This window comes from Peromyscus eremicus, chromosome 10, assembly GCF_949786415.1.
Source record: "Peromyscus eremicus chromosome 10, PerEre_H2_v1, whole genome shotgun sequence".
Lineage (NCBI taxonomy): Eukaryota > Metazoa > Chordata > Mammalia > Rodentia > Cricetidae > Peromyscus > Peromyscus eremicus.
In genome coordinates, this window is record NC_081426.1 from 91,216,246 (window position 1) to 91,231,625 (window position 15,380).

General features: G+C 39.5%; 1 protein-coding gene across 14 annotated transcripts in view; it reads right to left on the minus strand.

Moving 5' to 3' along the window:
• The window catches only part of Mapk10 (mitogen-activated protein kinase 10), a 266,659-nt gene that overhangs the window by 138,529 nt on the left and 112,750 nt on the right, over positions 1–15,380 (minus strand). For 9 of the 14 annotated variants that reach the window (XM_059274830.1, XM_059274827.1, XM_059274829.1 and 6 more), the window contains one exon: positions 3,553–3,624. In XM_059274830.1, coding sequence (XP_059130813.1) covers positions 3,553–3,618 — 66 coding nt within the window. In that variant the 5' untranslated portion in view covers positions 3,619–3,624. Of the gene's footprint in view, positions 1–3,525; positions 3,625–15,380 lie in introns of all 14 variants that reach the window. The other 5 variants (XM_059274834.1, XM_059274833.1, XM_059274835.1 and 2 more) reach the window with 1 other exon arrangement.

Consider the following 15,380-nt stretch of genomic DNA (forward strand, 5'->3'; position numbering starts at 1 on the left):
GCCCTGGGAAAGAAGTTCCCAGAGACAGTGTGAAGGTAAACCCTCCTGATAACTCTGCCTCTAAAAATAAAGACACTGTGTTCTTCATTTTACTAGAGAAGTAGAGGAGAGGCAGAGCTGTAGGAATAAAAGAGAGATACATAATATTATCAAATTACATTTCTACACTAGGAGTCAATAAAACACTTTGTGTACACGGGCAGTCTCCTGCTGGTGTCTAATTCTCTGACAGGACTGTGGACAATGCACACTGCTCTCCTGTGGGCCACAGTCTAAGCAAGGCAACCCAGAGACTCAAGCTTGCTTGTTTTTCTACCCAAGGAAGATCATGGCTACAAGAGAACAGACAATCACAACATTGATAATTTGTTTTAGCACAGAGCACGTATTTGAGGGAGTCCATGTGAGTGCTGCAACCCACCAGTGAACAAGAGACAAAAATCCAAAGTGTACTCAAAATCGATGGGACCAGTGGGTACAAGAAGGAAGGAGATTTCCTTGTATTGGCTCACTTTTATGTAAAACTCCCATCAAGACGTCTTGGGCTACCAAACTGACATCACCAAGTACAGAATTAGAAGAGACATGCACAGTTATCTCAATGAACATGTGTGGACTGGTTCCAGCAAGACTCTGAAAAATGTTTCTGGCCAAGTGCAAAAAGCCTGTCCTGATAAGAGAGAAGCAACCTACCACACCAGCCACACACTTAGTGAGTCAAATAAGGTAGGTGTGGGGGAGGGGGAAGAAAGGTGGAGAAACTGGATGGGCAGTGGAGAATCTCAAGGGAACAGTTTTAGGGTGCCAGATAATAAAGGCTTTAGAATGAGTGTTTAGGGCTCTATCCCATGAGATTCAAAGACACTGAAAGATTTGTGACATGCTTGGTTTTGTTTCTGGTAATATAACTCAAAGGCTACTCTCACAAGTGTTTTGAGGATAAACCATTTAGGACTGGCCAAAGGCGGATGCTCTTACAGTAATTCAGACAAGAGAGAGGGTGGCTTTGGGTCAAAGTGGTAGCAGAGAGATGGTAAGAGAGTGACAGTTCAGGGACATGTGGAGTTCAATCCAGCAGAGTGTGCCGACAGGTTGGATGTGGGAGATGGCTCATAATGACTCCATAGTTCTGTTCTAACTGGATCGACAGAGTCAGAACTTCCTGAATTGTTACAAAGACAGTGGGGACAAGAATAATGTAAGAAAGATTGGGTGTCTTGTTGTCTCTGAGGAAAGTTCCTTATGTAGCTCAGGCTGACCTTGAACTCATGATCCCCCTGCCTCAGCCTCCCTAGTGCTGAAGGTTACAGGGGTGCACCACCACACTACCTAGGGTTGGATTTAAATTGGTATAGTTTGGTATGCTTTCTTGACATCTAATTGGTGATGCAGAACCGAGCAGTTGTGTGCAGGGGTCTGGTTGTAAGGGGAGGTCTGGCTTAGAAACACAACTGTGTAAGTTTGCAAGGTCACCCTCACATTGAGAACTCAAGGACGTGAGCACCTGGAGAGAGCAGAAACTCAGGGACATTCCAGCAGTGTTTTCAACACTTTGCAAGTCCAAGTTCACTGAATTCCTATAACAACTCCCAGAAATGGATGTTATTTATTTCCCCCTTTTACAAATCATCAAACTGAGGCACACAAATGCTGAGGAACTCAGGCACAACAAATGCTGAGGAACTCAGGCACACTGGCAAGCAAGCGACTACTAAATGGTACCTCAGCATTTCCAGCCACGCCCTCTGCATCCAGAGCTCTTGCTAGAGACGAGATCCCATCTACAGGCTTGAGCCTCAAGCCCCATGACAGTTGGACATAAACAAGGTGAGGCCAAACAGAATGTCTTAGAATGTGCGTGAAAACTTTGCTTTGTTCAAGGAATCCTACTCATGTTCAGAGAGAGTGAGTGCCATTGAAACTAAGTAAAACCAAAACATTGTTCCCTTTGCAGTGAAGAGAACTGTATAAAATAATAGAGGAGGCAGAGTCTCCTCTTAAACCTGCTTCACTGGGTGCATGCCACTCCGTTCACAGCTCAGCTCAGTGAGAAGCAGCAAGCAGTACATAGAGACACAAAGCTTCTGCTTTGCCTGGGAATATGGTTAGCGTACATTTCCCCTCCAGACAATCCTCAAGAGTAAAGGGGAGGATGACAATGAAACCCAGACAGCAGACAGCTGCTTTAGACTAGGACAGTTCTATGCACACCACCAGTGTGTACAGGGACCCTAAGTACTGTTTCATGTTTGGTTGGTTGGTTGGTTGCTTGCTTGCTTGCTTGCTTGCTTGGTTTTTCGAGACAGTGTTTCTCTGTGTAGCTTTGAAGCCTGTCCTGGATTCACTCTGTAGACCAGGCTGGCCTCAAATTCACAGAGATCTGCCTGCCTCTGCCTCCTGAGTGCTGGGATTAAAGACATACGCCACCACTGTCCGGCTAAATACTGTTTTCTTAGTGACAGTGTTTGTATGAACACAAGGGCTCAGATTGACTGGCTTTTCACAAACACCCACCATGTGGCTCCCTTCATGTTCCTCCTTTAGGGGCCACTGACAACACAGCTGTTGTTGTTGCGATGTTTTGTTTTCTAACTACTGTAAAAACAAACTGCATGTCACTTGTGGGTGACAACAGGTAGTCATTAGAGATGCTGCATTTGGGACTCTGCAGCCCTTCGAAAAATGAAGAGCAAGGTATGTTCCTGGTGCTTTGATTATCAATGCCACAGTCCAAGGATTTGGACAGAAATACTGAAAATTTTAAATAAATTTGAAATCTGACTGGAAATCACTTTACAGATGGACTAGTGATAAACCCATTCAGAAAGTTTCTTCATTTCTAAGCTTACCTAAGTAAACTAGAAAAGAGGGTGGTGTAGCATGAATCTTAAAGAGTCATTAATAAAATCAAACCTGAGCCAGGTATTGGGGTGAATGCTGGAAGATCAGAGAAGCAGAACAAGCCACAGCTACCTCACCTCACCAGTTCCTCAGCTGATCCTGTTTCCTCAGACTGGAAGCCTCTGAGTCCTCGTCCAGAATGGATCTCAGCTGAACTGCTGCTCGAAGCCTGAAAGCTTAACCAGCCAAATGCTTCTAGTTTCTGGTCTTCACGCCTTATATATATTTCTGTTTTTACCATCACTTCCTGGGATTAAAGGCTCGCTTTCTGGGATTAAAGGCTCACTTCTTGGGATTAAAGGCGTGTGTCACCATGCCTGGCTGTTTCCAATGTGGCCTTGAACTCACAGAGGTCCAGATGGATTTCTACCTCTGGAGTGCTAGGATTAAAGGTGTGAGTGACACCATTTTCTAGCCTTTGTATCTAGTGGCTGTTCTGTCTCTGACCCCAGATAAGTTTTTTAGGGTGCACAATATTTTGGGGAACACAATACCACCACAGGGTGGGGATCTAAGTATTCACTGTGCTTTCCAAGCACTTTTAGTGTTACATAAAGAACAGCCTTGGTGTGGTACATATCGAAAACGGAACAGCATAAGTGAAACACAAGGGGTGTACTGTACCTTGTTTTACCTGTGAGGAACACACACCTGGCAAAAGGCGATTTTCACATCCAAGGTTGGTTCACTGCAGTAGTACAAGAAATGGAGGCTCATAAATACCTACAGGAAACAAAATTGGGTGATAAGTTTCCAAGTCACTAACTTTTAGTTATTTAATAGTATAGATTTTATAGTCATCTGAGTTATAGACAAGAGATCGTAAATAGCACATATGAACCATAGTGCTCACCCATATCTATATACTGAGTACCTTTCACAAATTACATTACATAAGGCAAAATGCTAAAATACTTTATGTTCCATAATGATCAATGTCATCATGATCATATATATTAGATATAATAATCGAATATTCCTAATAAGTTAAGGCTAAATACAAAATTTATGTAACATTTTCAATGCTGAGCATCTAACTGAAAAAATATCAAACGTATGCTCAAGAGGATGTGTATGGAAGTTTATTGTAGAATTCAACGTTTGTTATGGTTCAGAATGGCATGCTCACCATAGACTCGTATGCTGGAGCCTTGATCCCTACTACAGCAGTGTTCAGGTACCTGGACCATGACGGTACAAACCTAATAAATTAGTGAGTCCTCGGGTGGAACCACAGCTGAGTGGTCTGCTGAGGGTGTGGAAACTCAACGTGGTGGGGCTAGTGAGAGGACAGACGTCACTGGGTGTGCTTCTCAAGGCTCTGTCTTGTTCCCTGTCCTTCACTCATTCACTTTTCCTGCCTCCCTGTCCACCACATGCTCCTGCCCTGATGTTCTTCCTCATGGACTAACACTTCTCAAATGATGAGCCAAAATACATATCTCCTTTGAACTGTTATTTGTGGGTATGTAATCTCAGTGATGGGAAACTGACGGAATACTAGGAAGCAAACTAAAATATGTAATATAACTATAAAAGATATAGAATCATTAGATTCTAATTTAATGTATAAATACAGATAAAATCTTCCAACATGCTTTTGGGGGAAGCAAGTTTGAAGTTCCCTTATTAAAGATTTAAGATATACAAAAATAATAGCACTCATTATTTTAAGTACATATAACTATAGAACAAAGAAAAGTGGGCACTCTATTAATATCTGTTTGATCTCAGTGGAAATTAAAAAGATTTAATTACACCATTTTCTGTGGATTTGAAATATTTAACAATTCTACAAGGTTGCATGAGGAGGAGAATGTTAAGGCAATGCCAAATGAAGACCTGAATTCCTTGGTAATGATACAGCATCAGAAGAACCCTGCAGCTTCACCCATTTAATTAAACATATTTTTGAACATCATCGCATGCAAGGTAACATTCTGTGAGATCAAAGGATTTAAAACCAAGCATGGATGTAAGACTTCTGTTTCTGGCATATGATTGATTAGGTATCCTAAAAACCACTCAAATCAAAACTCCTAAAAAATATCTTAGATGAGAGACATAAAAGATTTTAAGATGCATAGCTAAGCTTTTCAAAGGGGACAAGAAAGGTTCTGAGAAGCAGAGAACAGTGTAGAGGGGCCACACAGACACACCCAGGAGCCAGAGCTGCTGCTTGGCTCTCACTACCTGCCATTCCTGGTAACTACATTGTCAGGTTTTAAAGAGAATACTCAGAGTACAGTGAACACACATCTGTCCACCTGGGTGGGAAGTGACATTGAAGATAACTGAAAAAGCCTTGCGAGAGGAAATTTTAAACCAACTTCATGAGGAAGCAGAATAAACCAGAGTGAGGTCAGAGTTGATAGAATCATGTTTAGTATTGGACTTTGATATACATTTTATCTTTCAAATAAGGAAGAGTAAAAGGATTTTTTTTTAAAAAGTAGACCATCCATGAATAGAGAAAAGTCTGGGTATTTGTTTGGATGTGGGAGAGAGAAATAATCTAGTAGATATGAAAGTATAAGATTGTTATAGAAGTTGGGTATCAATTAACAGAATAAGGAGCATAGAAAGAGATAGATCTATACATGGAGACCAGATTATATTAAGGTCTACGTTTTAGATATCTGGAGAAATGAGAAACTCTGTGTTGAGTCGTGAATGTGACAACTGGTCATTCATATGGGAAGAAAGTCAACCCCTACTGGAAGACAGTTCTGTATGGGACTTTTATGGTGATATTTTATTTGTATTAAAATGTTATTTGTATGTTAATAAATAAAGTTGCCCGGGGGTCAGAGCTATTAGCAAGCCATAGGAAAGCAGGACAGTGGTGGCGTACACTTGTAATCCCAGCACTTGGTAGGCAGAGCTGGGTAAGTCTCTGTGTGTTCAGGGATACAGCCATTATTGGATACACATGCCTTTAATCTCAATACCAAGCATGGAAAACCTGGAGGCCTATACAGACAGGCCGTGACGAGGCGGTCATGTGGTTGGGTTTACAACCAATGAGAAGACAGAACAGGAACTCTATATATAAAGACTTTAACACAGGGGTAGCTCTGGTTCAGAGAGGTAGGACCACTGCAGGAGGAAGGGTAAGGTTTTAGCTCTTAGCTCTGACCTCTTGGCTTTCTTCTTTGCATTGGTTCTGTGTTTCTTATTTAATAAGAAGGTTGGTTACATCTACAGACTCTTGCATTTGTGTGTGTTTTGCAAATAGAATCCCTGGCTGCTTTTGTGTTCCAGTCTCAAGGAAGGTTATACAGCAGACATGCTTGGAAGATACATACAGCACCTCCCTCTTAGATCAAAGAGGATATCCAATCATTCTATAGTATAATAAAAACTAGAGAAAGCCTTGGATATGAGTTAGACATGATTCCCATGCGTTTTAAAGGACTTGAGGCTCCTAAGATTAATGTTCCTCTGCAATATGCAGCCTGAAATGTGTGTGATAATTCTCCAACCTGCCTTGCATCACTCTGTGGGAACTAAAGCCAAGAAGCTGTTCTGAATGTTGACACTCCAGCTTCTAGCTGATGGTACTGCTGTAAGTAGCAAAGACCTGTATCGGATCAGAGAACCTTGTGTCATCTGCCATTATCCATGAAATGATGGAAAGTCAGTTTAGAAGCTTGCACGTGGGGTTATACCTCCAATTCTTTAGAAGTCTTAAGAACTTCTCTATATATTTAAATATAACTCATGTTATATAGAAGAAAAAAATCCAGATAAGGTTAAAAACCTCAGAAAGAGTCAAATTTTAAATATTACAAGTTGCAAATATTACAGAAGAAAATACAATTGAATGTCAGAGACATATAAATACTATGCAGATACACTAAAGTATAAAGGAAATTATTACTAAATAGTATTAAATTTAGTAAGTTTATTTATGAAAAGATCTAGTGAGTTTTTTAAAAGTAGACCACAAATCTGGGAAGGTATTTAAAACACAGAGCCAATGGAAAGTTTAGTTAGAATTTATATAGAACTTTAAAAAAATTATCAAGACAAACTCAGAGAATCCAGCAGAAAAAAAAATGAACTAAACAAATTAAAAATACTTCATAGAAAAAATGCCCATAAACACATGATGTATAATATAAAACCACCGTGAAATCATATCTGATACTGATCAAATGACCTGAAGCTGAGAAGAGATTCTCCAGTATCCACAGGGAGAGCTGAGCAGAAGCCAGTATTCATGCACTTTGAGAGCTATGCAGTCGGAAATGAATTCAGGAGAAACAGAATTACTTCCTAAAGTTGTGCACAATGTACAATCCAACAAATCCCTATGTACACGCATTTTTGAGAAGCTATTGTGTTTTTTCTCAGGCTACACACACACACACACACACACACACACACACACACACACACAAGGACTCACTCCAATATCTCTGCATCAGTAAAGTAAGTAACAAAAACTAAAACTTGAGAAATACACCCACCGGCAGAACAGTGAAGAAGTTCTGTTGTTTAGTAAAATTCAGTGTGACTGTGAAATGGACATTTAAACTGACCATTCATCACCACTCCCAAATCTCTTCAAACACTGACTAAAATGTTTCATTTAGGAAATGTAGAAACTGCAGAATTCAACAACTTGGAGGGATTTTTACCTATAACCATAATGTAGTTGTGGACTTATTTTTTGCTCTGTACCTCCTCTCAGAAATATTTTGTGCTTTATATGTATGGACCCAATATAAAGTTCTTTCTTAAACATTGCTGTTTTATGCAGCTATGACTGGTTCATTTCCCAAATGCTTATTGCTAAACATCAGGCTACTTTCTGTATGTGACCACATAGCCTACAGATCAGGCCTGGTGTCTTATGGACTCGACCTTGCTTATATAGAGAAGGAAGGCAGTTTTCACTTTTTCTTGCCCTTCTGTGGCTCCTGCCTCCTTCTTCCTTGCCAGGAGGCTCTCCATTTGTATGGGTTTCCTCCAAATTGAAACATTCCCTCCAGGGGTGTAGAGGGGGCTTGTGGGACTGAAGGTAAACAAAGGTTAGAGACTGGAAAAGTGAAAACATGCAAGGTTGTGGCCAGCCCTCCCCAGCTTTACAGCAGAGTGAATAACTACTGAGAAACTGGACCAGCCCAACCGTAGATGTGTTACGTGGTGTCCTGCCACTTCTCGGACACCAGTTTATGTAATACTGTCAATACTGTTCATATGTCTGCTTCAAGCAGATTATGACTTCCTCCAAAGAAATGGCTAATTGTACTTATCATAATTCCAGGCTCTAACACTGTTCTTTGTATTTGTCTGATGTCAGGTACATGTTTATTGAATAAAAAGGAATCCAAATGAAAAACAGACAAAAAACCCTTTCCTTCTCTGGCACAAATCTAAGTATTTCCATTGTCTCTTCAAATGGAGGACTGTAGATGTTCAGTCAAGTTTGTGGTAATGGTCCGGTAAAGGAGTTTAGAGCAATCTGAAGGATTCTCGTGGGGATGGCTTCAGAAATGATCTCCAGCAGGACGGGTTGGTTCTGTGCTGCCTGAGAGGGCATGGGGAAAATGACCTTCAGCTGGCCACCTGAAGGAAACGACTAACGTGTTTAAATCTTTAATGACGCAGTGTTCTGTATGGAAAGCAAGCCTGCTGACCTTCCCTGTTGTATTGCAATGACTCCAAGTGTCACACCGAGGCTGAACGGCCTGATTATTCCAGGAGAAGAACATTTAGTGTGATAATATCAGTGAGCTACAAAAAAAAAAAAAAAAAAAAAAACTTGTTTGGAAATCATATTTCTTGACACTAGGACAGAGAGCTTTGGCACCATTGTGCAACAGAAATGATCATTATTGGCCAAACTGTAAGAATGAGATCCTTATGACTCTGTCAGGTGGAACTGGTGTACAGCACTGGCCATAAATAATAGCAGTTTATGCTTTCATAGCTTAAGTCTCCATTGAAATTCTTTTGTGTGGATGTTATCCCATCCAAACCATGTAGGCTTAAAAAGCTTCATAAATGAAAAAAAAAAAAAAGGAAAAGAAAAAGAAAAGAAATCCCAAGTGTTCTGGCACTCTGGCACTTCCAAGTTGCATGATTTGTCTCTACACTGTACCGTACAGGGATATAAGACAGACTATTGGCTCCCAAAAAATGTTCAAATCCCAGCAGTTCTGTTGAACTTATATATAGCAAACTTCTTATCTACAAGTAAATTCACTACATATTAGGTTTGTTATACAAATACGTGTGGGTTATAAGTATATAGGATACCTGTGGGTTATGAAAACAGTGAAACCACTAATTATTATATGCAAAAGACCAGATGGAAAATAAGCATACTTTAAAACAAGTAAATATCATTTTAAAAGATAGAGAAAATGAAGTTAAGTTGAATTTTCTGTGAAGAAGTATGTGTATGCTTAGTATGAGGTATTTTTTAACTCCTTGTGTAAATAAACTATAATTGTGAACAGCGATCAACAAAACGGGGTCTATCAGCCAAGTTCAGTTTACCACCTGTATCTGGAAATACAACTCTGTTGGAATGAAGCTGTTCTTTAGTCTTCATAGTGTCTGTGGATGTTCCCACACTAAATGACAAAGTTGAATAATTATAACAAAAATCACATGCAAGCAAAGCCTAAGATAATTACTATCCTGCCTTCATTGTTGGGAGGCCCTGCTGATCAGAGGTTGCAGTCTGTTATGACCTGGCAACTTTCTCTGAGCTCTGCAACATGAAGGACTCCCTTCCCAGCAAGGCTTCCTGCTCTTTACCTGCCATTATTTGGAGGAACTCCCTCCCTAGCAAGGCTTCCTGCTCTCTACCTGCCTTTATTTGGAGGATGTCTCTGGGCTCGATGCCTGACTTACATCAAGGATGACCCTTGACATAATTCCCTGCCAATGTTCTTCCCCTGTGGACCACATGGTAATTAAGTAGCATGCTCTAGCTGTTTTCGCAGGGCCATGCTGCCACTAATCCAGCTTTAGGATAGGAGCATAACACTAAATGCAAATTAGGGTTTGTCCCCAGGCACTCTGGAATAAAGTTGAGTTGGTTGTCTCACTGAAGTCACCTCCTTCCCAGAGGGCTATCTCCATGGTATCCACAGCCATCCAACCCCATTCCCTGCTTCAGCTCCTGCCCCCCCATCCCCCACAGACAGACAGTTCCTGGGGAAGAAGGTGACCCACACTTCATGGGAAAAAGCTTTCCAATTCCTCACTTAAAACATTAAAAAAAAATACACAGTTCACCTCAATATGAAGAATAACTGAATAAAGCCATAACTGTAAGTATGGGAATACAGAAAATACTTTCTAGTAACTAACATCTTTCAAAGTTTTGTATCTTCCACAGCATTTCTTAAAATAGTGTCCATGTAGCAAGATGATAGTAAACTCTAATTTTGATGAACAGAATCTGAAATTATGTGTGTGTGTTTGTGTATGTGTATGTGTGTGTGTGTGTGTGTGTGTGTGTGTGTATGTATGAGAGAGAGAATCTGAATTTTAAATTTGAACTATAGTATGATTTGCAACCACTTGGAAGAAAATTATTTAGCCTTGGGGTTATAACCTAAGAAAGAGACTGACACAAAATTATGAACTTAGTATCACAAATTATCCCCAGTACTACATTAGCCCAACAGTAGAGTAGACATAGGTATGAGCAGCATACAAATATGATAGGAAGGTGTGGAGAACAGCAGGACCCAGAGAAGAGGACTTCTCAGTCTATAAACACAGCGTGTTCAAGAACCTCTGGGCACCTCTGACTGGTCCTTGCTCTTTCTTAAGCTCTACCAAAGAAATCGCACTGAATTCGCTTCTTGGTTTGTCTTTCCATGAGCAGAAACCATTAGGGTGGCTTAGGATGCACTCTGGAAAAGGTCACCAAGCGTTGTGTAGGTGACAAGCTGGCCTGAAACACAGTCCTTGTAGACCCTGTTCTCTGTTCTCGACACGGCTCTGGAAGATCAGAACTACCAGGGTACAATCGATAAGAAATTAACACAAACTATGGCAGTAAAACCAAGGTGAAATAAATGAAATATAAAAGCCAGACATGATCATATTAAATAGAACAAAAGAAAAATAAGCTATGGGCTGTCACAACTAAATTATAACAAAAGTGAAAGTCATTTTTGAGATGTGGAGCATATACAGCAAACACAATTTAATCAGAGTTTGTGTCCTACATTATTACTGACAAAATAGCATATAAGAAAAAAGCAATATTAATGATAACATCAGCCATTAAAGGGAACATGACCAGGAAAATACATACATCTGACAGAACTGCTTTAAAATAGAAAGCAGATGTTAAGAGAATTATTATACTACAGACAGAAATTAAAATTTTACCTTCATGGTAAGATACTGTCCCACCCCAGCACCAGTAAAGACAAATCAAGCATAAAATATTTAATAATGTGGAGCTCAGAGTAACCCTTTCTTTTTATACAAACTTCTTACAAAAGTACAAAAAATGTAAGAAATTCTCCTCTTAACTTTTTGAGATGGCTTTTTGCACAAACCAGTACAAAATGAGAAAATTATAGTCCAATCCCTTTTATGAACATGTAGGTAAAAGAAGAAAATTATATGTTTTTTAAAAAAAAGTAGAAAAAAAAAACCCAGTTTCTCCAATATGTAAGAACACTGTAAATCGAAAGCTTCTAGAAAACAACACAATATATTAACTCATTAAAAGTAAAATTCCTTGTAATCACTGGATAAAGAACAGAATTCAGTAATTACCCAGTCTTAGTTACTTTTCTATTGCTGTGAAGAGACAAGGAAACTATTATTAGAGGAAGTATTTAATAGGGGGCTTGCTTATAGCTCCAGAGGCTTAGCCCATTATTATGGCAGGGAGCATGGCACCATGTAGGCAGGTGCTGGAGCAGTAGCTGAGAGCTGTGTCCCCATCAGTAGGAGGAGAGAAAAGCATTGGGCCTGGTATGAGCTTTTAAAATCTCAAAGCCCACCCCCAGGGACACAGTTCCTCCAACAAAGCCACACCTCCTAATCCTTTCAATCCTTTGAAATAGTGTCACTTCCTGATGACTAAACTTTCAGATATATGGGCCTATGGGAATCATTCTTACTGAAACTACCACACCCACTACTGTTATATTTGAACTTATCTGTCCCCATATGCCCATTAATGTTTGAGATCTGGATGCATCAAAGGTGTGGTACATTTATGCTTTTGTCATTATAACTTCTTGATGGATTATTTCTTCTCCTCACATACAGCAACATTATCTCTTCTAACCTCGGTTGAAATGTGCTTTGTCAGATATGGCTACTCTCGGCCACATTCACATTTTATTTGCTTGGAGTGTCATTTCAGTTTTATTCCTGACCCATTCATGCCTTCGCCAGTGACGTGAGTTTCATACACACAGGAAACGGCTGAATCATTTGTTGCTGTTGTTTGTTTCAAATAAATCAGCCTATCCTTGTCTTTTAATTGGAAATTTAATGCCATTTACCTTTAGAGTATTAAAAGTATGTAATAGTTCCTGGTATTTGGTTGGCTTTTGTTGCTGTTTTTTGTTTTGAAAACTCTGTGTCCTTTTCTTTTTCTCTCCTTCATTTTTAAGATGGCTGTTTTACTGGATTGTTATTTGATACTTCCCTAATTCTGACATATTTCTTTCTTTCTAATGAGGTTCATTATTCTCCAAATTCTCATGATTATGTACATTTCCCTTCTTCTGTGTCTATGGATCCTTAAATAACTTCTGCTTTGCTGTTTCAATGCTCATACATGACTTCTGTTTGTGGCTGTCTTAGGAAGCCTCCATCTCTCCTCGGATTCCAAAGGACAGCTTTTCTTGGGATAAGGGAATCTTGATTGACAGTTTCTTTCTGAACATAAAATACATCATTGGAAGTTCTCTTAGCCTTTAGGATCTCTGCTGAGAAGTCTGCTGTTATTCAATAGATTTTCCTTTTTAAGTAACTTGGCATTTCTCTCTCAGTTGATTGATTTTTAAGAAAGGTACCAGGATTTCATATTAAACAATCTCATCAATAAGTGATGTTGGGAAAACTGAATAGTCATATACGAAAGAATTCATTTGGACCCCTGTCCAATACCATGTAGTCATACAAAGGTAGACTCAATGAATTTGGGGGACGTGTGAGCATAAGAGAAGAGTAAACAAAAGGTAAAATAAACTGATGGGATGGCACGAAACTTCGAAGCTTCTACACAGGGAAGATAAGCAACAGAAAAGACAACCTACAGAATCAAAGAAAATATCCACCAAACTACACAGATTATGAGAGATGATCATCTAATATGCACTTGGAATCCAGACAACTACAGTGGTCCTCACCCCGTGGGTTGCAACTCTCAAATGAATCACCTAAGACCATCAGAAAACATGGATATCTACATCACAATTTGTAACAGCAGCGAAATTACAGTTATGAAGTAGCAACAAAAATAATTTTATGATTGAGGATCACCACAACATGAGGAGCTGTCATTAAGGGTCACAGCATTAGGAAGGTTGAAAACCACTGACTCAAAAGAAAAAAAAATTACATATGAGCAAATGCCATAAATAACTATTTGTCAAAAAAAAAAGGGTTACAAATGTCAACACATACACTAGAAAGTCCTTGCCAACTCTAATTATCAGGAAAATGCAATTTCAAACCCTAACAAGATTTTGCCCTCAGATCTCCTGATGACTTCTATTTTAAAAGTAAGAGTGGCCCTGTCTTTCAACTGTTGGCATTATTTCCTGAGCAGACAGGTCGATTCAGAAGCCTTTATCTATGCCAGTGTCTTAAAAGGTACTCCTTAATGCTTCCTCAAGCAACTTAAGAGTTTTCAGTCTTATACTGAGGCTCTTGGTCCATTTGGAGTTGATTTTTATGTAACATGAGAGATAAGGACTTGTTTCATTCATATCAATAGATATCTGGTTGTCCCAGCTCCACGTGTTGAAAATGCAGTCTTTTCTCCACTGAGTGTTTTTGGTAAATGATTTGTAGATCCTGCGAAAATCAGGAGTACTATGTCATCCAGTAATCCTTCTCAGCTCTTGAGGTCTATCACATGCCAGGCTGAGTATAGGCAGCAATAAAAAGTACTACTTTTTTTTTTACAAAATAATGAGTAAATTTCAACTATTTCAGCATCAAAAATTATATGTAAATTAGGTCATTTATGTGTTGCTTAGCTTTAGTAATCCATTCTGCATTGTGAATATATATCAAAACAGCCCATCATGAGGCAGACGCGGTGATGAATGTCTGAAATACCACACAAAAGGACTGTGAGTTCAAAGCCACTAAAGACTACAAGTGAGACACTGTCTTAAAACAATAAAAGGAAAACATCAAGCTGTACCCCATAAATGTAAATAATTATGATTTGTAAATAAAAAACATATTAAAATACATCTTACTTTGAAATAGAGATACCCACTCTCAGCAAATGTCTCCCCACTAACTCAGCATAACAGATATGACAAACATAAGCCACTTTAACCAGTGGCATGATTATGTAAATTTCTCAAAACAAATCAGTTATTTCTAATAACTCTCGGTGTGAGAAGTGTGTAAGATACTAACTCCAATATATTGTCATTACTCATACAATTTGTAAAGCTAACAAAATATCTCTTGGATTAGTTCAACAGAAACTACCAGTTCAAACTTCTTACTGTCACAGATACCAACGACCCTAATGAAGTAGTCAAACTGTACCTTTTTCTTCATTTCTTAATGTATCTGTTATTGCGTTCACTGTCCTAGCTTGCTTTTCGTTGTTGTGATAAAACACTGACCAAAATCAAGTCGGGGAAGGAAAGAGTTTATTTGGCTTACACGTCTAAATTACAGTCCCTCACTGAAGCAAGTCAAGGCAGGAACTCAAATGGGAACGTGGAGGCAGTATATGAAGCAGAAGCCATGGAGGGGTGCTGCTCACTGGCTTGCTCCTCGTGGCTTGCTCAGCCTGAGTTCTTATACCCACATGCCCACAATGAGCTGGGCCCTTCCACATCCATCATTTTAATCAAGAAAATGCCCCCACAGACACTTCCACAGGCCAATCTGATGCAGACAAGTTCACAACAGAAGTTTCCTCCTCTCGGATGACTGGTTTGTGTCAAGTTGGAAAACATAAGCATCACATCTATCAACATCCAACTCAGTTTCTCAGGACTAAAACAAAGTATATATACTCGCTCCACAGCTATCATTATGCCTAAAGAAAACATCTTCAGCGCAGCGCATCGCCACACATCCATGCTCTTTTACAGGCTTGCGCTGTGCATGTATGTGAGCCATCTATGGTCTTTTTCCCTGAGGAGTTACCAGAGATGAAATGGTTTTTTCTCCACTGATTCCCCTCTAAAAGGTTGCATTTGTAAATGCTGAAACACAGTCTGTTCATAGTGAGCTACACATCTCCTTTAGAGGTACAGCCTCATAGTTAAGTA